The following is a 26,981-nucleotide window of genomic DNA, read 5'->3' as shown; positions in this document are numbered from 1 at the left end:
TGCTACCCTCAGGCCTATATGTCTTTATCTCCACAACATGGAGAAACCCAGAGAAAGTGCACAAATGTGTTTGTTTTAGGTAAACTGAAGGAGTGGTCCCTGGTCCTGTACGGCACCTCTGTGCACCCGTACACCCGCAGTGATAAGCCCCGCTCCGTGGAGCTACCCACAGAGGAGGAGTTCACCGAGGAGTACAACGGTAACGGTCTTATTTAACATCATCCATGTCCCACTGCAGTCACACACGTCAGTCTGTGGTTTCACTTACGGCTGAATAAATGACTGAATTATTTTGAAGGGAATGACCAGGGGTCTCGCTATGTACATTCAGAGATGGCGCCCCCGCCATCCCTGAATGGGGAGAAAATAAACCATCCCTAAAATCCGGCACATTGCCAGCGCGGTGAGCGGGGGAGCGCGGCTAGTGCAGAAAAGTTGAAAAAGATTTTTTTGCGGCAAGACGCGGCGCAGCAACCAATCAAGAGATTACACTGCCTACACACAAACCCGGAAGAAGGACCAAAACAAACCCCGCATGAGGTTTCGGCCATGGGGTTTCGGCTAATCACAGAAGACGTGAGATTCTCACTGAGACGAAAGCATGTGTACTGCTTCTGTCATTCTGACAGCATGTCTAAACGCAGGCAATTGACAATTACACGTTTTGACAAGAAACATTAGTTTCTCACTAGAGCATCTTCCTGAGACTATCTCAATGTGGTCATCTCACAATTTCAGATTGTGAGTGGGGGTTTTCCACTTTAGGGAGAATAAACACCAAGTCAAGGAATTCCCTGTCAACAAAGATGCTGGATGACCTGATGCTCCTGGCAACTGAAGGTCCAAATAACCCTGATGGTCTTGACTATGAGGCCTGTGTCCAATGGATGAAAAGGCCAAGAAGAGTTAATTTCAGCATTCAAATGATTTCAGCATTATACTGCCATTAGCTAAAACTGAACACATTTTCATTATTTTGTATTATACAGTGTCCATTGGTAAAACATATAAATGACTGTCTTGTTTATTTATCATTTCCATTAAGTTTTGGGTAGCCAATATTCAAATTTCTTGATGGTGGATAGGCCTATACACCATGTAATAGTATGTTTAGGCTTATACACCATGTAATAGTATGTTTAGGTCTATACACCATGTAATAGTATGTTTAGGCCTATACACCATGTAATAGTATGTTTAGGCTTATACACCATGTAATAGTATGTTTAGGCTCATACACCATGTAATAGTATGTTTAGGTCTATACACCATGTAATAGTATGTTTAGGCTCATACACCATGTAATAGTATGTCTAGGCTTATATACCATGTAATAGTATGTTTAGGGTGCGTTAAACCATCCTTGGAGGAAAATGCAACCCCGTATGAGACATTTATTAACATTCCTTAAAAAATTCTGGGGAGGACACTGATGACGATGTCTTGATGCTTAACACACCTTTCTGTAGAGCTTGTGCTCTCCCTCCCTTTGGATGAGAACGTCCCCTTTGACTCTGCAGATCTGTTGATGTCTGGGCTGCTCTGTGGACCAAATATTGACACCTAAACATGAACCCTGACCTTACCTTTAGAGTGTCACAGCACATCCCTGTTTTCGGTCTTCCTCGTGTGTGGTCTTCTGACTGTGTGTTTATGTGGCCAGGCCCCTGTGACCCCGAGTGTAATGAGAATGGCTGTGAGGGCCCCGGACCCCACCACTGCATCAACTGCCTGCACTACTTCCTCAAGTTCAAGAACAACACCAGGTCAGAACTGAGAACAGCTGACCCTTTCACTTCACACGCACAGCAGGAGGTCTCTATGGAAGCCTTTGTGTTGAACTGGCTCTAATCACAGACAGACGAGCTCAGGTGCACAGAGTAGAACCTGATCATTAGCTCCTGACCGCTCGCTCACCACAGGAGATCTTTAATGTGCCCATAATGAGGCCTGTGTTTGATGCTTGGGGCAGAAGGTCGTGTCAGGGAACCAGACTCCCACTGGTGAAAATGTGGAAGGAGTTTACCAGAACAAGTGTGGGAGAAGAGGCAACAAAAAAAGTATTTTTTTTCCTTTCCCAATTCTGAAGGGGAAAAAAATATATTATTATGTTATATAAAAAATATTGCTCTAAAATAATGATCCTTTGTCTGACATCTGACTGTCATGTCCTGATGACTTTGGACAGTTTGGGCAGACCTCTTTCATACAAAACCATCCCTATTGATGGGGACTAGGGATGCGTACCGCTACGACGGACCGGATCCGGACTTGTAAAAACGTTTCGGTTCAGGTCCAAAAAAACCGAAACCCCGGTGATTAGGTTCTGGACTCATTAAAAATCTACCACTCACATTCTATATCCTTTACGTTCTAGAATCTAAACCATCCTAAACCTTCCATAGATCGCGAAATTCGCGCTGGAAAAGACGTAAACACTGACATCGCTGTCAATGGCGCGCCCGGAGCATCAGCGACGCAGGCGTCTTCCGCGCGGCAGAAGTTGAAGCCGGCGCAATGAGTTTAAAGACGAGAGAGACCGAACATTCGGGAAGATCGCTGGCTTAATTGAATCGTTTGAAGCCGCCGCGTGCGTCGCCGCTTGTGCCGCTCCGTGAGTTAGTTTAACGCTTGTTAAAGGAGCGGGTGGTGCTTTGGTTTGGGTGTAAATATTGTAACTTCTCGCTCAGGTCAGTAATGCTGGTTTAGTGCTCACAAGTTGTCACTTTATTTCTTGAACAGAGTTGGTTAATGTTGGCCGTAACCATGGTGATGAAACAGGAACATCAGAAACCACCTCGCCTCCTGAGCCCGCTCTTAGCTCCGCCCCAGAGACCGCGCATGCGCACTAGAGACTAGGGTCACTACAATATGAATAAAATAACTATTATGTTGTGTTGTGATGTAGCATTTATTTCAGTGGGTTAATGTGCAATATACATATTTATACATCTAAGTAAATACTAAGTCAAAGTAATATTGTTTATTTGCTGGATTGATTAACTGGAGCTTATATTTAGTAATAGTATTTGTATTCTACAGTTGTTAAATATGGTCTTGTGTTTAATGCTGTTAATATGATGTATTGTTTGTAGTGTAAAATATTTTCATATTCTATATTTTATACTGCTAAGTTGATTGATTTATAGTGGTTCTAGTTGACTGTTATGCTAGTTTTTGAAGGTTTTTACATGACTTTGATGCCAATGGATCTGCAAAATTAAAGAGTGGAAATGTATCTAAAGCATTAAACTTCAAGTGTGGGAAACAGCCCAGTCAAACCAGTATTACACGTGACAAACATAGTATCAGCTGAAACAGCTGCCCCAATACCAATACTCAACTTGCTCTTGTTCGGAAGTTGTTCCTCTAGTAAAAGAGTAAAACACATGAATGTGTGTTAGCTACCTCCTAGCTTGTGATTTGTAAGTTGTAACTTCTGTTAAAAACAGTGAATAAACCAGACAAGTTGAGTTTATTTCAATCTGCAGTTAAGCCTTGTGTTTGATTGTCGTCTTTGTTCATGTGTCTTCAACTTAATTTAGTGAAGTAGCTTGTGTTATGCTGTTATGACATTATGCAAAAATGGCATGAGTTCAGCCGGACTCATTAGGTCCGGACCTGAACCTAAACCTCTGGATTCGAATCCGGACTTGAACCTGAACGTGGGTTTAGGTATACATCCCTAATGGGGACAATGGAACAACCATGCTGTTTTTGTTCTTCCTTCAGAAAATGATTGAGGCATGTTGCAGTGAATTATATTACAGCTGTATTGACATTCTGAAAAATGTGTTTGTTCAAGTAGCTTTTTAGATCTTTTCATCAAACACTGAATCAATCAATTGTTTTAGAAAGGGATCGAACTCAATTTGATTTTGATTAATTATTAGAACAAACGAGAGAATTCCTCAGGTAGTTGAGGAGCATCCGTGTCTACAGAGCATCAGCAGGGTCTGAAACAGAAGCACTCTCCTACAGGAGTGGAATAAGGGGAAAAACATGTAAACAGCAATGAACAAACACCGGTGAACTACAGTAAAATATTAAATATTGTTGATAGGAAAAGTATTCTTTAGCAGAGGATAGTGCTCAAGCTGCCATACTTCCCCCATAGTTGCTCCTAGGGCAGCGTAGCTCAAACTAGGTTTTCGTCACACCGGGACATTGTCTAGCCAACACTGAGGATCTTTACACTGAAGTGGACAGCAATAGCGAGCAAAACACAAGTGAATCCTCGTCAAGTGAGCGGATTTCAACGGATGACGAACAGTATCCAGTTGAAGAACAGGTCCTGCAGCTGCTGCCTCATATATTTGAGCCTGACGCCTCGTCAGACGATGAAAATAGAGCGGAAGAGAATGATGATGAGGAGACGAGAATGATATGGCGACTGGACATCGACAGATTTTCTGAATGGTGCGTGTTAAACTGGAATATTTCCCATGAAATTATATTAAATACAATGTTGACGAAGTTCCTCACTGTATTAGTTATAAACTGCAAACTACTAGTCAAACGGTTCCACCCCACAAGTCCGAAAGTTCACAAGTCAGATAGTAGCATTCTCTAAAGTGCGCGCGTGCTGCTCACCAATGTGGATGATGGAGTCCGCGCTTGCACCGTAATATGTTCGCCACGCTGCGAACACCAGGCCGCGCTGTGGATCCGGCGAACACTGGGCTCTTTCGCAGCGCGTCCTCTCCCCGGTGTTCGCCGCGCTGTGGACACCGGGCTCTTTCGCAGCACACTGACACGCACTTCCCAGACAAGTTATTCAGATAACTATAGCAGATAACTATACCAGATAACTATACCAGTGTGAGTCAGGACTCCAGCTGTGTGAGTCCAGCGTAACCGGTGAGATAAACTTGGACACCGGTGTGAGTCCACTGCGCTGCGTCCTCCATTCAACTTCCTGGTATAATTATTACAGCCAGTAATATGCATAAGGCGTCAGTCAGACAGCGCATACGGCTGCTACGAAAAACACAGACAACTGCGATGTGAAAATATTTTTCGCATATCCAAGTCGATACTTTGTGAGGTTTTGGAAACTGTCTTTTGTGAAATGTCAGTAGCATAACATTGATTGCCATACATCGCCACTGGGATTCAAAAAACATTCTCTTAGTCCGGGACAAATCGTGTCTAAAGACGTCCTCTAGTCTTCCGTTTGGGCGACTTAAAGAGCCCACTTCTCGCTTGAGAGCAGTGCAGTGCTACACATCTTCGTGTTATTGCAAGAGTCATCGTTTAAAATTTAAAATTCTGCTCTGTTTTCCACATTTCAGACGAGAACAATGAGGGTCCGGTCGCAAAATCAGTGACATCAGACCGGTTTTGCGACCGGACTGGACAGCGGTTGACTCATTCGGTTACCAAAGCGCGTTCTCGGGTTTGGCCGAATTAACTCATGAAATTGTTTTGTCATTGGTTAAAACTTACCGTCCAGACTTCGTTGTGAAAAAATAAAAGCTAAATTCCACTTACTAACAGACGTTGCAGCCCATCTTTAAATGATTCTCGTCAATGAGCCAATAAATACTCAGCACAGTTGTCACAACGCAGGTGTGCACGAGAATTCTGCACAAGCATCACCATGTTTAACATAAGCCTGCACTGACCCAAACAAAGCAGTGTATCAGCCTCTAGATAAAGAACAACCCTTATATCCACCCAAAAACATGCTGTGTGTAAATCTACGCCACAGTCTGTTGTCCGTGGTGAAGACATGCCCAACACGCTGTAATCCTCCTCCTCCTCCTCCTCCTCCTCCTCCTCCTCCTCCTCCTCCTCCTCCTCCTCCTCCTCCTCCTCCTCCTCCTCCTCCTCCTCCAGGTAAACGCGTAAACTGCAAATCAATGTGCTGTGGTTCACATCCAGTGAGAAGATGCAGCCAAACAGAGTCCGTGTAAAGTTCAGCCAAAACATAAATACTATCCGATCTGCCATAATCCTCCATAAATGGTCAGTAAAAGCATAAGTACGAGCTGTGCATTTGTGCTGTCACTAATGCCTGCTGTTATGTCTGTTATATATTATGCTATAATTAAATACAACCTCAATTTACTTTCATACATTTCCATTCATTTGGGCCTATGGGCCACACCGCAAACGTTTAGAGCCTCTTGATTTTTTTGTATGTTTGCAATCAAATATTTGAATCATTGAATCAAATTTTTAATCAGGATTGCTTTTTGAATACTCCTTTGTAATTTGGGAAGTACATTGAAGTGTTTGCGGTTTGTGTTGTGACTGGATGTGTTCAGGATGTGTGTGTCTGAGTGTCCCAGCGGCTTCTTCCGTGACGACCGAAAGCGCTGTAAGAAGTGTTCTTCGTCCTGTGAGACGTGTGTGGGCAGCCGCAGTGACCAGTGCAGCACTTGTCGGCCCGGCTTCCACCTCAACGAGGGCTCGAACACCTGCGTGGCCAACTGCGCTGACAGCTTCTACCTCGACCAAGGTACCAGCTCAAGAATGTGCTCTATGTGGACACTTTCAGGAAACTGGTGGAACGGTTTCTGCTGAGATTACAGTGGCACAGGCACTATATTAACTTATCTTGAATTTGTATAACTTAGTGGCCACCATAGCCTTCTCTGGTGATGGGACGCACTAATTCAACCTCCTTTTATAATGAAAACTGCCTTACGGATGTGTCATCATTTCCTGTCGACATGTTTACATCTTTTACTGAACAAACAGCACTTTTTGAGCCATGTGTCAATTACCAGTAGACATTAGCATTTTGTTATCCAAAAAGTTCATCCATTTTTATTTGTAGTCATACAACAGGACATTTTTGAGTTTAAAAAGCCTTCATTATGTGTAAACCGTCCACAGTATGATTCTGTTTCCATGGTGCTGTCATCTGTGTCTCCAGATTCAAACATTTGCCGTCGATGTCCTGAAAACTGTAAGAAGTGCACCGGCTCGAGCATCTGCACCGAGTGCAAACCCGGAATGAGGTAAATGTTCCCAGCAAAACATGTAATCCAATCTCTCCCCCTTAGAGAGATATTCTACTGGTAATATAACGTATTCAATTATAATAACAATATTTACTATTGTATTATATTTACTATGCAAATGCCTGCATTAACCTGAAATAACAGTAGGCTTATGTTTGAATTCTGTAAATGTACGTAGCAGTGTCATTGTCAATAATATGGGCTTTCTCAGATTTGGACTTTGGTTTGTGCATGAGCCTCCCTCTGTCTCCTCTCAATACCCTCTGTCTCCTCTCCTCCTCTCTGCTCCCTCTGTCTCTCCTCCTCTCTGCTCCCTCTGTCTCTCCTCTCAGCTCCCTCTGTCTCTCCTCCTCTCAGCTCCCTCTGTCTCTCCTCCTCTCTGCTCCCTCTGTCTCTCCTCCTCTCTGCTCCCTCTGTCTCTGCTCCCTCTGTCTCTCCTCCTCTCAGCTCCCTCTGTCTCTCCTCCTCTCAGCTCCCTCTGTCTCTCCTCCTCTCTGCTCCCCCTGTCTCCTCTCCTCCTCTCTGCTCCCTCTGTCTCCTCTCCTCCTCTCTGCTCCCTCTCTCTCCTCTCTGCTTCCTCTGTCTCTCCTCCTCTGCTCCCTCTGTCTCCTCTCCTCCTCTGCCCCCTCTCTCTCCTCCTCAGCTCCCTCTGTCTCCTCCTCTCCTCTCTGATCCCTCTGTCTCCGCTCCTCCTCTCTGATCCCTCTGTTTCTCGTCTGCTCCCTCCCTCTCCTCTCCTCCTCTCAGCTTCCTCTGTCTCCTCAGCTCCCTCTGTCTCTCCTCCTCTCTGCTCCCTCTGTCTCTCCTCCTCTCTGCTCCCTCTGTCTCTCCTCCTCTCAGCTCCCTCTGTCTCTCTTCCTCTCTGCTCCCCCTGTCTCCTCTCCTCCTCTCAGCTCCCTCTGTCTCTCCTCCTCTCAGCTCCCTCTGTCTCTCCTCCTCTCAGCTCCCTCTGTCTCTCCTCCTCTCTGCTCCCCCTGTCTCCTCTCCTCCTCTCTGCTCCCTCTGTCTCCTCTCCTCCTCTCTGCTCCCTCTCTCTCCTCTCTGCTTCCTCTGTCTCTCCTCCTCTGCTCCCTCTGTCTCCTCTCCTCCTCTGCCCCCTCTCTCTCCTCCTCAGCTCCCTCTGTCTCCTCCTCTCCTCTCTGATCCCTCTGTCTCCGCTCCTTCCTCCTCTCTGATCCCTCTGTTTCTCGTCTGCTCCCTCCCTCTCCTCTCCTCCTCTCAGCTTCCTCTGTCTCCTCAGCTCCCTCTGTCTCTCCTCCTTTCTGCTCCCTCTGTCTCTCCTCCTCTCTGCTCCCTCTGTCTCTCCTCCTCTCAGCTCCCTCTGTCTCTCTTCCTCTCTGCTCCCCCTGTCTCCTCTCATCCTCTCAGCTCCCTCTGTCTCTCCTCCTCTCAGCTCCCTCTGTCTCTCCTCCTCTCAGCTCCCTCTGTCTCTCCTCCTCTCTGCTCCCCCTGTCTCCTCTCCTCCTCTCTGCTCCCTCTGTCTCCTCTCCTCCTCTCTGCTCCCTCTGTCTCCTCTCCTCCTCTCTGCTCCCTCTCTCTCCTCTCTGCTTCCTCTGTCTCTCCTCCTCCTCTGCTCCCTCTCTCTCCTCCTCAGTTCCCTCTGTCTCCTCCTCTCCTCTCTGATCCCTCTGTCTCCGCTCCTCCTCTCTGATCCCTCTGTTTCTCGTCTGCTCCCTCCCTCTCCTCTCCTCCTCTCAGCTTCCTCTGTCTCCTCAGCTCCCTCTGTCTCTCCTCCTCTCAGCTCCCTCTCCTCTCTGCATGATGGTGATTGGTACCAATGCGCTCCTGTGTCACATTTACCGTGGAAAGGGGGCGATATAAATGCAACATATTCAGGCTATATGTCAGGCTTTATACGGCCAAACGGGCAGTCAGTTTGGGGAGTTGGACTAAACGGGTGGAGACGAGCCCAAGGGAACGTCACAGAAGAGGGGGCGGCAGAGTGGCACAGAGAGGCACAGAGAGGCACAGAGCGCATGGTATACACACTGGGCAAAGCCTTGGCTTGTCCTAAACCCGAGGCAAACGTGTGCGAGACCAGGGCACAGAGAGACTCCACTCCTCTGCTGCTCTCTATATGTAGAGAGTAACCTCTTGTTGGAGCTGGCTCTCTGTCTCTTACTGAAAATGCCTCTTTTCCCTGAGTGGGACTAACTGCTGTGAGAAGTTTCCTGATGTTTGCTGGAATATTGAATATTGACCTAATGATTCAATAGAGTCCTCCTGAGTGTCATCTAATCTCAGGATAGCAGTTTGTTAAGAGAATGTTGGGGAGAAAACGTTTTCTTGAAGTCCATGGAACACACCAGACGGGTCAGGAAGAAAGTGTGGAGAAGTTTAAAGCAGGGTTAGGTTATAAAAGCTTTGAACATCTCATGGAGCACTGTTCAATCCATCATCCGAGAACGGAAAGAGTATGGAACAACTACAAAACAACCAAGACATGATCGTCCATCATAACGTACAGGTCAAACGAGGAGAGCCCTGATCAGAGGTGCAGCTGAGAGGCCCATGGGAACTCTGGAACTCTGGAGGAGCTGCAGAGGTCCGCTGCTCTATAGGCCAATCAGATTCAATACAGATGGAGCGGCAACTAAAATAAATATGGTTAAAATGCTGATTTTTATTCAATCACATGAAAAGCTTTGATATGTTTATTTGACTTGGAGGACTGTTATAGGTATTTACAATTAAGAGTTATTATAACCAAGAAATTAAACAAAGTAATGACCATTATAACCTTCTGACTGAAATATTTATCAAGACTTATAAAGAGAACGTTCAAGGGGAATATGTCTAAATGATACCAATGCATTGCTAATCTGGACAGCTACTGAACTATTAAAAACAAATGGGAAAGAGAAGCTCATCTTGTTTTGACAGATGAAGAGTGGGAAAATGTGTACATCTCAGGAGTACCTCAAAATCACATGTCTGGAGGGAATTCTGTTGGAAGAATGTGTCATGTTGTTCATAACACCATGTCAAAGTGTCCCATTATTCACAAAGAAATGCTAAATGCTGGTGAAACTGTGGCAGCAAGAGGCAAACCACTATCACGTGTTCTGGGACTGTCCTGTTGCTCAGAAACATTGGACAGAAATGAACTGTTTTTGACATTGCCATCCCTCTCAATTTTAGAACTATGTATTTGGCCCTCAAAACTCCCGCCATGGACACAATGATTGGATACCTTTTGAACTTACTTTTGGTGGCTGGAAAAAGGCCATCACAAAGAAATGGATGACACAAACTTCACCAGCAATTTAGGACTGGACTGACATGGAAACAGACATCAGACAAATGGACAAATTGACATTCAGACTTCATTTGGAAATGGACATATTTGAAGGCTGAATACTTTTCAAGGTTCTTTTTTGTGTGCAAATCATGTATAAATTACTTTTTTCTTCACAATTGTCTGTTTTAGTTTGTGGTTGCAACATGACAAAATGTAGAAATGATCCAGGAGTATGAATACGTTTGCAAGACACTAAAAAAACTATAGTGTTTGTAGTTTACACCTGAGCAGGTTTGAAATGGATGTGATTCTTGTATTAGTTTAGCTCCTGGACTTGTTTTAAAACGTGCGAACTGAACTAAATCCTTCAGAGAGCCGTCATGTAGATATTCCAGAGTCCTTTAGCCCTTGCAGTTGTAAATTAAGTTACAAAAGTTCACAAATCTCTTCTGTTTGTTCAGTCTCCAGGGAAATCGGTGTCAGATGACATGTGACGCTGGGACGTATTACAATGGTCACAGACGGACTTGTGAGCCCTGCCATCGAGCGTGTGCCACCTGTGCAGGTACTTTACAGTGTTTGAGTGATTTAAACACACAGCAAATGTAAAGTGCCCACACGGAGCTGTCCTCTGTCCTCAGGCACAGGCATAGAGGCCTGTACAAAGTGTGCAGACAGCTACATTTTGGAGGACTGGAGGTGTGTGTCTACCTGCAGCAGCGGCTATTACCTGTCCGAGACACTGGACCAGGGACAGGTGCAGCGTGCCTGCAAGAAGTGAGTACACACACACACACACACACACACACACACCATGACGCTAGCTCCACTGAGCTTAACTGTAGGGATGGTGCTGTTCAGGTGATGAGCGGGGCCTGGTTTCCTCTCGACGTGATGCTTGCTGTTCAATGAGTCCTTCAGGGGCCTTGTACAAACTCGAGACGAGCCATCGTGTGCCTTTTCCTGAGGAGTGGCTTCCGTCTGGCCACTCTACCACACAGGCCTGATGGTGGAGTGCTGCAGAGATTGTAGAAGCATCTCCAGGACAATCAGTGGAAAAACAATGTAGAGAAAGTAAAGCGACGTGTATACATTCCGGATGCACTGTAAAAAGTGATTTATACCATGTGTGAACAAACAGGTTCTACAATTCAGTAGAAATTATGCCTGATTAGTCACAGTATTTCCTGGCTCTCACTGAACGTTCCTGTGCCTGTGCTTAGGTGTGACCACAGCTGCTACGAGTGTCTGGGCCCCGGAGAGCAGAACTGCAGCACTTGTGTGAGCAGCTACAACCTGGAGGGAGGGGCCTGTGTGGTCACCACGATCTGCAAAGATGGTGAGTTCTACTGTGCCCCAGTGGAGGTCCGAGGACCACACCCTACAGTACTGTGGCCGTTAACATACGAGCGATCGCTGTTGTCTTCTCACAGCTTTTACAAAGACAAAAAATAAGATTAGCAAATCCGGCCCATTTGAAATTTGATCCGGGCTGCAACTCTTTAATTGATCCAAATATCTGATTCAAACCTATAGGAACCCAGCCCAGCACAATCCCTGTGACACGTGCTGCACACACACAAACAAACCCCCTTAAATGTCACAAACTTACTCAAACTGTCCTGAGTGTGGCTTATTTCACTGGTTTAACTTTTCTCTGTGGAGTAAATACTCTGATAGAATGTCACTGTATAGTCTTTGGTCACAACCACAACGTAGAAAACATTTGATAGCGACTGTTTGCCATGTTGTTTTTTGCCTACCACAAGGCAAGACATCATCACGATCGCTCATATGTTTACAGAAGAAATCACCCTAAAACACTAACATCTGTCATTGGCTAGATTTGAGGGTTGAGTGTTTCCTGGTCTCTGTTATTTCTGAGTGTAAACTAAATGTATTAACCCCACGTCTGTTCCTAACGTGCACTCACTCCACTGTTGCAGTGGGCTACAGTCCGTAGAGCTCTTTTTGGCAGCTGCTGCATTTTCATACAAAACAGCTAACACTTATATGAGCGCTCCACCTACCTTTGGGATCTTTTTGTCTTCTGTCCTTTTGTGATTTGTGCTCTCAGCATGTCAGATTCTGCATGTTTGCTTTGCCTGCCGCTGTCCTTAATTCCACTGTGTATCTGACCACTGCTTTCCTGTGACACTTAAGTCTCACTGGAGATGATTTATAATCCCTTCCCAGGTTGAGTCCACACTTATCCATTTGAAGCAACTGCTAAACCATTAGTGTTGGACAATACAGTGTACATCATGCTAAACTTACTGGGTATATCGTTCTTATGGTACAAAAAGAGCTGATTAAAAATGGAAATGGAAAAAAAAAAGTTATATTTCTGCACTTTTGTGGTTCATTATACAGACATTTTACATTTGACTGATAATTAAACAACAACTAATATGTTTAAGGACATGTTTTAACATGTTTCTGTTGGATTGGCATAGTATTAATATTGTATAGTATCTAACACAGGCACTTTTCCCCGCCCACTCTTGCTATTGGTCAGATTAAGGCTCTGAGTGAGTGGAAGGTCGAGTTGACTAATCATAATGAAGTGTCATCTCTAAAACAGTAATAAAAAGATCAAGTTTAAATTTGTTGTGATCATATCAAAATAGTAATCAACTCCCAAGAATTAAAAAAAAAAATGTTGTCTCATCGCCCACACTTCCTTTACTTGAAGGTACTTTATATTATCATTAAAAATGACCCTTTAAACCAGACAATCAGCACACATTTCCCCATGTGGGACAATAAAGGAATATCTTATCTTATCTTACATGACCCGAGCAAGGTGACACCTACACACTAGGTTAAAGTCAGTAACTCAATAACCGTATTATTTCATGTTTTATCCTTACATGAACTATAAATTATAAACCAGATATTACTTTTAGACAGTTACTCTTACTCGAGCACTACTTTGTGAGCAGTATTGTTTTGAAGTAACATTACTCTACCCACCTCTGCTCTCGGGTCTCTGTTACAGTATATTTTATCCAACATTTTTTATCACAAAGGATGAGTGTGGACCTGACCTGAGTCTGAATCAATAAACCCGTTAAAAGAAGAATATAGACCCTTTAAAAATTTGTCAAATAAAACAGTCTAAATAAAACCGAGTTGAGTCAAAGGTTTCAGTGGAACACAATGTGATTTCACTGGAAAAAACTGGGATTAAACTCAGAATATCACAAAATATGACAAATCCAGGTGGTTTAGAGTGACATCACACATTTAACATTGGATTATACACTATTTGTTTTATTTTATTAGTTTTATCATGGCCAAATTCTTGTTTTTAGATTTAGAAATAAATATTGACCAGATTTGATATAAATCATTTCTATCAAATCTGGTCAATATTTATTTATATTAAATATTTATTATACTTTTTGTGAAGTTCAAATATAATGCTGAGCTTGTTTTTTTTTAATGGAAAAGCAAACAATCAGACATTTCCCATAAGCATTTAAATCTGATGTTGGTTAAATGTATTTGGGTCGACTTCATTTTGTCTCCATTCTGAAGTTTGGATCATTCTGATGACATTTTAAAGGGTCAATAATTCCACCTGATTCTAAACGGACGTGTCAGCAGTTACTCTGTGAAATTACAACTACAGTTTGCTAATTGTGTGTCATTTGTTTTTCCTCTTTCTCTTTTCTTCTCTCTCGCCCTCTCTCCTCTGAAATGGACCCAATCCCTCCACCGGACCACAATCCCCGCCTTCCTCGGCCAACACTGCCTCTGATTGGATCAAACCGCTCCGCTCTGATTTTACCTGTGTTTCCTCTTCCTGTATCTCTTCTTCCTGGTCTGTGGAAAGCGAATGAAGAATCTTGGGCGGAGGGCAGTTTCTGTGTGCTCGTAAAAAAGAACAATCTGTGCCAGAGGAAAGTCCTGCAACAACTGTGCTGCAGAACGTGCTCGCAAAAGGGCTGAGCGCCGGAACTCTGGCCCGCTCAACCACGTCACATAATTTATACGAGAATTTGTGCCTCTAACGGACTGCAACGGAGGTGCGATACAGGACTACAACAAACCTACCTTTTCTGTACAGGGACACACCGCCAGGGACCAAACATTCAAGTTATGTGACCAAAGCATCGATGCCAAAACCCTTACTTTTTTGTTGCCAGCGTAGGTAGCGGGAGGAGCCGGGGCGTTCCTCTGCATTTTTGGCTCCTCGTTCTGGTCTCTGCAGGAGGATCATTGGATGGGAAAAAGTATAGGCCGATTCATATGAAATAATAAAAGGAAGTGTGTTCAATAATGTGAAAGAAAATGTGTGTCTGGACTTAACTTTGGCAGTGGACCTCACACATGAATATTCAAACGCACACATTTCTGAACCACAATCACCTCTCCGGCCCAGACACTTTCCGCGGCCCAAACCCCTGCACCACAGCTCCACTCGCACATACGCAGCGCGATTCCCCAGATTCAGCTTGTGATTCCCCAGGTCCAGCTCACACATACGCATCGTGATTTCCTAGGTCCAGCTTGCACGTGCGCAGCGCGATTTCCCAGGTCCAGCTCACACGTACGCATCGCGATTTCGCAGGTCCAGCTAGCACGTGCGCAGCGCGATTCCCCAGGTCCAGCTCGCACGAACGCAGCGCAATTCCCCGGGTTCAGCTTGTGATTCCCCAGTTCCAGCTTGCACATACGCAGCGCGATTCCCCAGGTCCAGCTCGCGTGTACGCATCGCGATTTTCCAGGTCCAGCTTGCACGTGCGCAGCGCGATTTCCCAGGTCCAGCTCGCATGTACGTAGCGCGATTCCCCAGGTCCAGCTTGGAACCAAACCTGCATCAAATTTCCATTAGATTTCTTCTGCACAAACAATGGTCTCTTACTACACCAACTCGTACGTGGACAAATTACGTCTAGTTTATTTTTAAGTTAAATATGAGCCCAACGTTCATGGAAGCATAGCATTTAAACGCTAATCAATCCAAGCTAACGAAGCAGTTATATCTGATGGTAATTGCAGCAGGTATTTTACGTGTCTTTATCTAAAAATAACGAACTATTTAAATACAGCTTCAACTTACAGAACATTTTAATTGTTTCTAGCTATTAAAATGATGAAAATATAGTCACACTAACGACCTTCAATTCGATAAAAGACTCTAATTGGGGCGTTTCACTCTTCTCCTGTAGAGAAAGAGGGCGAGGTCTCTACTGGCGGCACACACACAAACAAAAACATAAAAAGAGGCTGTTGGTGGCACATTTTTAAGGCCGGAGTTTTTTTTCTTCAAACTTCTCATGATGCAGAATTGATGGCGGCTAATGCTAACAACCGCCTTGCTTACAACCACGTGTACAACAGACTTATTATGCTTTTGTCTGCTAAATAGTTATCATCTATTTTTTATTTTGGACATTTTACATCACAATACTCACAAAACTACTTAATTAAAAAGATTTTGCTGATTTCCGGTTGAAAAATTACTGCGCTGATTTACGGCTGCTCCCTTACGACATGTCGCTGTAAACGCCATGACGACATCGCTCTGCCGGATCGTGTTATGGAGAGCAAAGATCACAAGAGCGAGCAGAAGATATTTCTCCCCAAAATTCCTACAGGACGCAACTGAATCCTGTGTTTTAGAAAGAAAAAAAAACAATGGGAAAACTGATTTGGCGTGATGAGTGATGGCGTCTTGAATGCAGGAGAATACAGATGACTCAAACGTGCACGAATCACTAGAAATGCAACGTTTTCTGTTCTCATTTACATGCTCAATTATTACATCACAACATAATATGGTAAATGGTCTGTTGATGTCATGTTTTAGTACGGTTTGGCATGTTAATAACCAGCTAAAATAAGTCTGCTGCCCCCAGTGGTACAACTTGAGCTTGAACGTGCGCAGAGAGAGTACCGTGTCGCATTGAAGCACATTTACCTGATCTTCTGCAGAAACATTGGACACATGGTTATTTGCATTTACCCTCGATCGCTCGCGTTTAGTGTTAGCTCACTATTGCCACCACAACCGCCCCGCCGCCTTTTCCTTGGGAGTACAGTAGGAGCTGGGTACACGCGACAAGAGGAAACCACTAGTGGTGAAAGGGATTTCCAGTGGTGCTTCAAGCGAGACGTTGTCACAATTTCTACGATAAACCACTTGATTTAAGGGTTGGACTTTATGTAGGTTATGGTAATGTAAGAAATCTCACCTAAATGTATTTCGAAGTTGCAGCAGAGGGAACTACAAAGTCCATGTTCCATTTCAGCGCAAGAACATGAACGTATTTTACTGTACTCTGACATCTTTGGGAATATGACATTATAGATGGCACTGAGACTTAGGACAAGTAGCATTTCTCTAACACCATTAGCCTCCCAACAATAAATATTGTTTAGTGGGATCCCTAACCCTCGTGCATTTGCAACACAGCATGGAACCATCCCAACATTTCCTGCACAATGTTGCGTTTCTGTGTCGAGAAAATACTGAACTCTTTCTGTCTGTCAATGGATTTTCCCACTGCGTTGTTCTGGAAGTAATTTTCTCATAACAAAAAAGAGAAAAGTTTGAAGGCTTGCTCAGGGCTAATCAGCTATTTGGTAACTAAACACCACAAGATCTATCATTTTATTTCCAATCTGTTTCGGAGACCTAATAAATCACTAACATTTCGCCATTTTAATTTAAACGGTTTTGTTTTGGACTCAAAACAACCGCGTGATGAATATTTGTTACCACATTGTTTGTTAGCCTTTGTTGTGCCTTTCAACTTATAAAGAAAAAATGAATGGGAAACTTGCCTCTGGAGCCACAGCGGACTCAATGTGGGAGCAAAGTGCTTCCCTAAATGTTAATTTTTCACATTCAAAACTCATTCCATTAGTATTGCATCAAGGCTCGGAATTTAAACCATTTTGGGCGTGTACCTTTTTTTTTTTTTTTTCTCAACATACATCCAAAAGTTTTTCCCACTTACTGTACTGTCGACGGCGAGTTCTTTATGATTTATAATAAAGTCCTTCCCTTGTTTGGATACTAAAGTTCTTCCTGGTCCATAAAATGACTTGAAATGACGTTAGCTTGTGTGATAGTCGACACACGCCTCGTATTCTAAAGCTGTTTATATTGTGTATCATATCTGTGACGATGCATTTAGTGTTACTCAAGGTCCTAGTTTTGAAAATCTTTTTTACTTAAGTGTACTTATTAAAAATTTTAATCTGTGTTTTAAATTTTAATTTGTTTTTTATGACTACTGTATTCTCTCAACAGCATTGCAATTTTTTTCTTACATTCGATATATGGTTTTTGAGTTTCAAATGCTGCAGTTCTTTAGATAATATTTCCTCAGCGGAGCACTAAATGGCCCTGTGAGGTCTTAATCTGTATAAAAGATGCTAACTCTGTACTTTAGAGCTCCACAAACATGTTCTTATGGTTCTTAGTTCAGCAGTTTCGAAGTCAGTCTTCTCTCAAATGTTTTCTTCATTTATTCCCTTTTTGTCTACCATCTGATAAAGGGGAACACTCTGGGTAGGAAATTAAGCCTAAAATAACCCAGTATGTACTAAAAGTAGTTATGGTGTCCCTAATATTGGTGTTTGAGTCCTGCAAATGACTGGGCCTTTCTGTGTGGAGTTTGCATGTTCTCACTGTGTCTGCGTAGTGCTGTGATTTCCCTCACTAAAAATACTTAGACCAATGAATCTCTGAGACTTTCCAGGTCAAGTAAAGGTCAAATACAATTGCCCTAAAGCACTTCTTGTGTGAAAACGAGGACTAATGTAAAGTCTGTAGAATGGCCCGAGCAGAGAACCCACGAATGGGAAGCTGCCGCCTGTTTTCTTTGTCCAAACAAGCGTCATTGTTTCATTTTGAACAATGAACGCTCCTGCTGCTGATCTGGACCAGCGTGTGGTACAAGAGCAGCTTGTCCCTGTGGCCGGACACTGAGGATGTAAATATCCATATCAAGTGCCGCCGTTAAAAAGAACACTGCTTGTTTACCCTTAAAACATTAAAGACCCTCCCAGTTCTGCAGCTTGTGCCAGTATTTCACAAGGTGAGTGTGAAAATCTACTCTCATTGTATTACATCTGTTAATGCCAGACAACTAAAAGTGAATAAACCCAATTTGAAACCTGTAAATTCAACATCTCTCTTGTCTGTGGTTCAGTTTATTTTGAACTTAAATGTTTTTGGTCAATTACGACATTGATTTATTGCTTTACAGGCTGTTTCTTTTTGATACTGATGTTTAAAAGACATGAGGCAGAGGAAGGCGCTGTCACCACAGATGTAAGGCAGTCAGAGATAATGAGGCATGTTCTGGCCTGGAAGTGCAGCAGAAACGATGAGTCCCTGCATGGTCCTGGTTTTGTTTACCATGGAGGTGTGAGATCTGAGACAGAAGCAGACGGCCTCAAAGCACTGAACACAGGGAAGTGTGTTCAAAGATCTGTGCTGCCAGTGTGGAGTAGAAATACTGGAGACACATTTTACATTTTAAAATCTATATTTGTCTTAAAGTGCATATGTTTTTCTACTCATGTTTGGTTTGGAGATAATTCTGTGATAAATATAAATGTTTTGCACAAATCTAGTGGCAGTTTGTGAAGGTAAAACAGGTTTAGATTTTAGAAATGTATGTATGTGTAACACAAGGAACAAATTCTTTTACCAAAATAAAGGTCTCCTGTATTTTTTTTGCCAAGTGTGACTTGTAGCTTTTGGTAGATTTTTGCAGCATAAAGTTGTAGTAAGAGTCATGGAATTACCTTGTGGGAAGTCATCATTTCATTAAATAAAGAAGTTATAAACTTGTGAAATTCAAACTGGGGTTAAATTGGTTCAGTGTTCACCAAAATTTTGAATATAACTGTATTTTATTGAAATTATTAGTCTGATCTGTCATAGGCACAGTTTGACTTCTCGTTATGGTTCTCGTCTGTGTCCTGAGCTTGTGATGTGTGTTCAGGAGAGTACATGAGCACGCATGGGAAGTGCCACATGTGTGATGCCACGTGCCAGCAGTGCTCCGGCCCTGAGAGGGAGGACTGCACCCGCTGTCCCGCAGGCAGGTGAGGGCCACACCGGTACTACACAACAGGCCTAAACTGGGCCAAAATGTGACTTCTGCTGGTGGAGATCTTATTTCATATATATTTAGATTTGTTTTTCATTAAGGGTGTTTTTGCTGCTAGAAAATACCTTGAAAACATACATTCTTCCATGCAGCCTCTCAGTACTGTTATATTTATTCTGCTTGGCTGACAAAAACCACGTCTTTGCAGGTTTTATGATGACGGGCACTGTGAAATTCGCTGCCCAAGGGGGCGCTATACCCTGGACAAACAGTGTTACCCATGTCACCACACCTGTCATGAGTGCACGGATGCCGGGCCCGACAACTGCACCAGCTGTGACAAAGGTACAACACGGACCACTTATCTGTACCATAAAGAGCCCACAGAACCACTGGACCCATATTTTCAGTTTGTTTAAAGGTGCACTGTGTAACTTTTCTACATGGGGATATTCTTGCTGTACCTAAACAGATCTGTGGAGAGTTGACCCTGCTCCACAAAGCATGCATGTTTTTCAAGGTGTTGAGTGCAATAAAAACAGCTGTACTCAAATAAATGCTATAAAGACTCCATGGAGAAAAGATACAGTGCACCTTTAAGTGTGTGACCTGCGTCTACTTTGGGGAATAATCTGAATGAGGCCGACTGCTGTAGAGACCCTACGACACGTCTTTACAGAGATCTGAGCTGGAAACGAGCACTCACTCAATTAGTCGTGCACAGACTTGTTTCAATGTGTGAGTTTTAATTGTAGTCTGTCTGACATTCGATGACACATTACGGTAATAAGACACTGGAAAAACAACCTCGTCTCAGACACACGAAACATAATGATTATAAGTGGGATTTATATCAAAAATGTATCAAAATTGTTGTTTTGGAGATATGCAAAATTAGAATATGGAGTAAATCTTCTACAGAGCTGTCACAATAACAATGGGAGGTATTTGTGAGTCCGAAGTGTCGTCACACACTCGTTGCTACTGCCATCTTGATGATGAAAGCTGCACGTTCACTGTGGGCACTGCTAACAAAAAGTCTGAAAACAAAGGATTCTGTCACATCCCCAAAGACCCCATTTGTCCAGAAATGTGTGCCTGTGGTCAGGAGGGACCAGTGGACTTCCAGAGATCACTCCAGACTGAGGCTGAGCTGCTTGTTTCAGGCCGTTAGCAGCTGGCTAATGCTAGGTTACAGGCTTGTCCCATGTTATTGTTGACATTTGTTGTGTATTTTTGTGCTCTTGCATATTTCTGTACATGTTTCTGTGATAAAATGTAAATATATGATTATATTTGTGTGTTAAAAGTTATCTGCATCATTAGCCTGGGGGGAGGGAAAGGCATGTTTTTCTAATAACATGTGTGAAGATGTTGTAGAAGCAGCCGTGAGGAATGTTCCTCCCATCCTGGGGACCAGATGGGTAGAACATTCACCAAGGTTTTTATCTCTAAAGATAATACCAAAGAGTCGTAAAAGACAAGTGCCTTAATGTGAAGCTGACCAATGAGAAATGTGACCCGCCTCCTTTTTATGTGTGATTTTAATAAAATGACTTGTAAGAGGGAGGAACGCTGAGAGTGATTTTGGAAAGTCGTTCAGGTTGCTTACAACATCTTGACTCGGCTAAGCCTTCCTCTCCCTTGCAAGCCACACAAAAGACTGACGTTTCTGTGTCGTTTAATATTCTAAGTTGAATTATGTTCTCTGACTGTTAAGTAATAGCATTGATTCATGTGTAATTTCTTGACAGTTTCACCCAGTAATCTGTTTTTATATGGACTCGTAATCTTTTATATTTTTATACTAATCCTAATTGTACTGTTTATAATGTAAATGTGTTGTATATTACTGGCATTTTACTAGTTTCTAGTTTTTTGCGATACTTGAACCTCAACCAAAACATGTTGTGATACAGCCTGATACATTGTTCAAATATCGTCTGTATATTGTTAAGATAATGCTTAAAGATTCAATGTTTGTCAGTATTGCCCAGCCGTAATCATGATTGACCTGATTGTACCTTCTGGTTCCACCGTGTTGTCTCTGTTGTGACCTCAGATGTCCATGGCGTGGCGCGGTTCCTGTTCGAGGGCCAGTGCCGCCTCACATGTCCGGAGGGTCACTTCCACTCTCTGCGCAGCCGCTGTGAGCCGTGCCCTGAACACTGCCTCGCATGCTCCTCCGCCCTGCTCTGCCTGCACTGTGGCCCAGGACGCAGGCTGAAAGCTGGCCAGTGTGTGCCGCTGCAGTGCTCGGAAGGTACAAGTCCAATCACAGGCCAGACCTTTGTTTATGTCCCCGTGGTGACACCCTCTGCTGCCTGTAGATGGAGTGCTGACACAATTCCTGATGAGGGAATGCCTGACTGAGAGATGGTCATGGGTGCACTCATTAGACACATTATTTAAGTTCAAGAGCGCGAGTTGTAGGGTAGAAGATACAAGAGCTTTACAAGAAGCTTAAAGGGCAATAACAATACAAACAGTGCAGAATGTCCATTAAGGGCACTTAACGAGAAAATAAAACCAAAAAGCTGCAGTCAGATGTTCTCCTGAAAATCAAACATCACGTTATATAGTGTGAACTGTGAACTTGCAACTTAAACCTTCTGGAAACTATTGTGTAATTTTATCTTGCATAATACGGGAGTTGCAGCATGAATTAGCTAGAAAAAGGAGTAACTGCAGAAGAATGTGGTGGTGTCTGTGCTGAGTCTGACCTTCTCTCCAGGCGAGGTGGCAGATTCCCGAGATGAGGCCTGTGTCCCGTGTGACGAGGGCTGTAAGCAGTGCAAACACCGTGAGTACAACGCACACTTCTCTGGAACTCTGTTGGCACACCTGCCCTGGGGCTGACTGAATGACATGTGGCTGCCAATATCCACAAATAGCTTCTCTGAGTTCCACCCATCACTCACTCACACACAGCACAAATATGCACAGGCATGGTTAAGGGCAAAGGTTAATCCTGCGTCCCAGTCGTTGAAAAAAACGTTTGCCAGAAGTCGTGTGTGGGACACAGCAAACACGTGGAAGAAGGTGCTCTGGCAAAACTCCCATGACTCTGAACACATCCTCTTCACTGTCACACATGGAGGTGCAGCTTCAGGTTGTGGAGCTGCTTTTCTTCAGCAGGAACGTGGAAGCTGCTCAGAGCTGAGACAAGATGGATGGAACTAAATACTGTACAGCGGGATCTTAGAAGAAAACCTGTTGGCGTCTGCAAAAGACTTGAGACTGTGTCGGAGCTTCAGCTTCAGCAGGGCAACGACCCCAAACATAAAGAGCCCCAATGGACTGGTTTAAAACAAACATATCCATCCGTGTTATAAAGGCCCAAAGTCCAGACCTAAAGGCAATGAAGAATCTGTGACAAGATCTGAAATCTGATTATGTACTCTCTATTGTTTTTGATTTTGCAAATATTGAAAACAACAATTGCAATATTATCCTTTTTAGATGTATCTCCCACGTCTAACTGTGTTTTGGTTACTCACTCAGAGCGTGACAGAGGCTGACCAATAGGAATTTATTTGATTCAAAGTGCACTAAAGTGATGCCCGCCTGAAAGCCTCAGGCTGTCGTTGCCGCAGACACATTCCAGGGAGAGTGAGCTGCACGCGGCCCTGTCATTACTCACTTTTCATCCATTCATCCATATCTGAGGTCTAGCTGCTCCGTGCCAGCCCAGACAGAGGGCACCGGCTGTGGCTGAACTCTGGGACAAACTCACATGTTGTTAATACACGGTTGTTCTGATTTATGTCTGTGGTAGACTAAAGAAATCTTTAGACTAAAGACAAGTCTGTCACGATGGCGGCGCATACACAGAGTACACAGACAAACAGCTTCTACCCACGAGCCATCGCGCTTTTATCTGAAATGAATGTGAGAATGTGTGGGTCATTCATTGTGTTGTACATGCTCTGCTGATCGATGAATCCACTAAAGGGAACAGCATCAGGAAACTGTCAAAGGTCTAAAAAGGTTTCTCTTTGATCTGACCGTGTGTCTGATCCAAACGGCCCTCTCGAGTCCACCACCACAGGAGCCCGTGCTAAAGTAACGCCGCAGTAGTTTACACTGCAAACGGCTGGGGCAGTGGAGGGTTCTTTTTGACCGTAAGAATGAAAATAGAGCAGTTCTGCCCAGGGTTCCTGAGTGTCTAATGGTTCACGTTGCAGACACTGCCCTGAGGCTGGATTTCCACCTCCTTTCTTCCTCTTCCCCTCGTCTCCTCATCTCCCCTCCTTTTCTCCCTCTTCCGCCTCTTGAAGTGCAGGTGACAGATTATAATTATTTATTCATTAAAGGAAATCTCCTTCATTAAAGGAAATCTTTATTTTCTACCTCTCCTTCATTGTCTCCTCTTCTGTCCTTATTCCACCTCTTGACCATCTCCTCCTCCCCCTCCTCTTTTCCCGCTCTTATCCCCCTCTTCTTCTTTGCTCTTTTCAACCTTACCAATGTTTTTTCTCACTTCTCTCACTCTTTTCCCCTTCTCATCCTCCTTCTCTCCTATTCTCCCGCTAGTACTCTCTCTTCTTTCCTTATTGCCCTCTCTCTTCCCCCTCCCATTTCCCTCCTCTTCCCTCGCTTCTCCTTTTCTTTCACCTCTCTCCTTTTCTCTCTGCTCTTTGCTCCTCTTTCCCCCTCTTCTTCCCTCCACTTCTCCCTCCTCTCCTCCCTCTTCCCCCCTTATTTTCCCTCTTCTTTCCTCCCTCTCTTCTCCTGTCCTTCTCGCCTCCTTTTCTCCCTCTCTCCCACTCTTCTCTTTCCTCTCTTCTTGATTCCCCCCTCATAATTCACTCCTTATCTCATCCTCCCCTCCACCCTTTCTCTCCCCCTCTATTTTCCCTCTCTCCTCCCTCCCCCACACTGCACCCCTCTTTTTCTCCCCCTCTCCTCCATCCGTCTCTTTCTCCCTCTCCCCATCTTCGTCCCTTCTAATCTCCCTTCCTCTGCCTCCCTCCTCCCCACTTCCCCCCTCTCCTCCTTGTTCTCTCCCTCTCTCCTCTGATGACTAATGTCTTTCACAGGTACAGTCTTGTCCAGTTCAGGACTCAGAGGAGGGGGGCAGAAATGGGGCGTGGGGGCTGCTGCTTGATGTCCCAGATGCATCTCTTTCTCTCTGGATTGTTTTGTCTGATAATGAAGCTGTGTAGATTTTTCAAATCCATATTGACAATCATTAACTGAGAAAAAACTACTTGCACAGACATTCATTGTTTACAGCTCTTTGTGGTCCATGGGGAAAACGGACTGAACATAGATCTCAAAACCTGCTACAGAAAAAATGTACTTGTGGCCTACAAATTAGCATTTATGTAGAGAATATTTTTGCCCATGGTGAACAATAACTGGTTTAGACATATATATTTTCATCAGTTGCTCCCTGCGCACCTCCTTTATAAAACTTTACAAATCTTGGCCTTTAAGAGCTATATATGGATAAACTGGAATTGTTTTAGTGGTACTGGACTGCCCTCTGCTGGTGAAAAGGGGGTGTACAAATATTCATTAGGTAAAGGTTTTGATTATAAAAAAATGACAATAAAAAATCGATACTAAAACAAACATAAATAGCATAGATATGACAAATTTACTACCTTTATTTTTTATTCCGTTACCTGTAATGTTCTGTAATGATGGCATGAAACAAATCTATCGTGCAATTTTTCAAATAAAGAGCTTTGTAAAAAACAATCGCATTTGAACACTCTGCAGACAGATGTGAGAGCAGGCTCGCTTCCACACAGATCTGACCTGTAACTTGACCTGGTGGCGTTGCCTGCTTATCTTCAGGGAGATTGATTGCCAGCAGACTAAAACCAAGAATTCACATCACTGACAATGTGTCACACAAGTTTGTTTTAAACATAATTTATCAAACTATTCACTCCAAGTTCCACCTGAGGAGTAAAATGGGTCTAGATCTACATCATATCTGTAAGGGGACTGTTCCAGCTCTAAACTAGGGCTGAAACTCTCTTACAGTAGTTCTAACCAAGAAATGACTATAAATCAAGCAACAATCAAGCAAATATATAATCACTTGAATATAACTACACTTTTAATTCCTTAATAAAGCAGGAACAGACACTTAATCCATAATGAACAGGCTTAGTAACTCCTCAATTAATACCCTAACCCTAAAGACAGTTAACACTACACACAGTGAGTCACAGCTTGTAAAAGGCTTTAAAAGAAGTCGTGAGCCGCTTCAGATAAGATGTTTATCTGCAGATTACTGCGTGAGGCTGTGAGGAGAGGCCGTGGTTTGAGCAGGTTATTGTGAGTTTTGTGTGAGAAAAGCAGGAGAGCAGCAGGTGCTTCTCCAGGTTTACTTCTGTCAGTCACAGAGCAGAGATCTGTCACTGCAGATGTGCAAAATGTTGTGTTCACAGCCACCGCGGAGCAGTTGTTTATTAGTATTTATTTTGGTATTTTATTATGTTATCTGACACTATTTCACCCAAACATACTGTTTTCAATTAAGGATAGGTCTAGTTCAGTGACATTATGAAATCATCCCCCAGGTCATTCTTCGTGACCCTCACTTTGGGAACCACTGCTGTAGAGAGCCTCTCGTGCCACCAGGGACACTGGCACACATACCCCACAGTTTAAGATACAACATATCAACAAATAATAAATCTATACATGTTTTGTTCCAGTGGAGGGGGGAGACTCGGCCCAGCCCACCGTGTGTGTCCAGTGTGAGGACGAGTACTACAAGTGAGTGAGCGTCTTACTCCGGAGCGTCTGCTTTTACTGTGACACGATTTACATACAATAGACCGGGAGATATGTTTTTTAACAAAAGCAGCTTTCAGTGTTGAGTTCATGAACACAGACAATACAGACTTAGTAAAAGAGACACACTTCCACACAAACCACATATATATGTATATGTACATAAGCACACCATTGACGGCTTTGAGAAAACTCTATAGATGAAGAACATTCAATGCGTATTTGTTGAGAGAGAAAGTTCAAAATTAATGTTTTGCCTGTAGTGTCATTCATCTAGATTAGAACACATACCAAAACAGTGGGGTTCCCCAGAAAATGATGAACACCCCGTCTTTTTGAATACTATTTCAATATTCCTTAAGTCCCATTCTCAGATGTGTGAGCCTTCAGACTGGACTGTGCAGGAGGAAAGAAGGATCAGCTCTCTGACTCAAGGAGGAGCGAGTAATTATGAGGGAGGAGTGAAACATTCATTTGGAGGACAAACTTTTGAAAAATCTGAGATGAGCTTCCCATTTGACCAAGTATCAATACTGGAAATAATACATAAAACTGTTTCACTATTGAAAAATACTGAAATAATGTACTACCTTTATTTGTTACTGCTTTGTCCTTGCTTTTAAAACACACACTTGAACACACTGGAGACAGATGTGAGAGCAGTGGCTTTAGTTGTTCTGCACAAAAACAAATGAAGCCTGTGTAAATTCAGCCTGGAAGACCTAACTCCACCATCTACATCAAGGCACCTGCTCCTAAGCTCAACCAACGCACCCTGTCCATCTGTGAGAGTTCAGATCCCTTTCTTCATCACGGAACTCCTCCAGGTTTCTACTTTTTCCCATGAAGGTTTTTTTGTAGTTTTTCCTGGCCGAGAAGGAGAGTCTACAGGACATTGCCCCGCACCTGCTCCCCATCGCCAGT

The 26,981-nt window shown here is 43.5% G+C and overlaps 1 protein-coding gene across 2 annotated transcripts in view; it reads left to right on the top strand.

Moving 5' to 3' along the window:
- The window catches only part of pcsk5b (proprotein convertase subtilisin/kexin type 5b), a 119,435-nt gene that overhangs the window by 54,738 nt on the left and 37,716 nt on the right, over positions 1-26,981 (top strand). The window contains exons 14-25 of one of the 2 annotated variants that reach the window (XM_072434024.1): positions 80-199; positions 1,664-1,766; positions 6,273-6,466; positions 6,887-6,971; positions 10,677-10,780; positions 10,857-10,992; positions 11,439-11,554; positions 19,191-19,293; positions 19,507-19,643; positions 21,361-21,561; positions 22,033-22,101; positions 25,979-26,039. In XM_072434024.1, the coding sequence (XP_072290125.1) occupies positions 80-199; positions 1,664-1,766; positions 6,273-6,466; positions 6,887-6,971; positions 10,677-10,780; positions 10,857-10,992; positions 11,439-11,554; positions 19,191-19,293; positions 19,507-19,643; positions 21,361-21,561; positions 22,033-22,101; positions 25,979-26,039 (1,429 nt within the window). Of the gene's footprint in view, positions 1-79; positions 200-1,663; positions 1,767-6,272; positions 6,467-6,886; positions 6,972-10,676; positions 10,781-10,856; positions 10,993-11,438; positions 11,555-14,056; positions 17,452-19,190; positions 19,294-19,506; positions 19,644-21,360; positions 21,562-22,032; positions 22,102-25,978; positions 26,040-26,981 lie in introns of those variants that run through there. The other variant, XM_072434025.1, reaches the window with a different exon arrangement.

The sequence above is a fragment of the Eucyclogobius newberryi genome, unplaced genomic scaffold, assembly GCF_026437365.1.
Source record: "Eucyclogobius newberryi isolate DKJ021-1_F unplaced genomic scaffold, fEucNew1.0.hap1 SCAF_6, whole genome shotgun sequence".
In the NCBI taxonomy this organism is placed as follows: Eukaryota; Metazoa; Chordata; class Actinopteri; order Gobiiformes; family Gobiidae; genus Eucyclogobius; species Eucyclogobius newberryi.
Note: the sequence above shows the minus strand (reverse complement) of the source record. Positions and strands in the feature narration are given on the sequence as shown.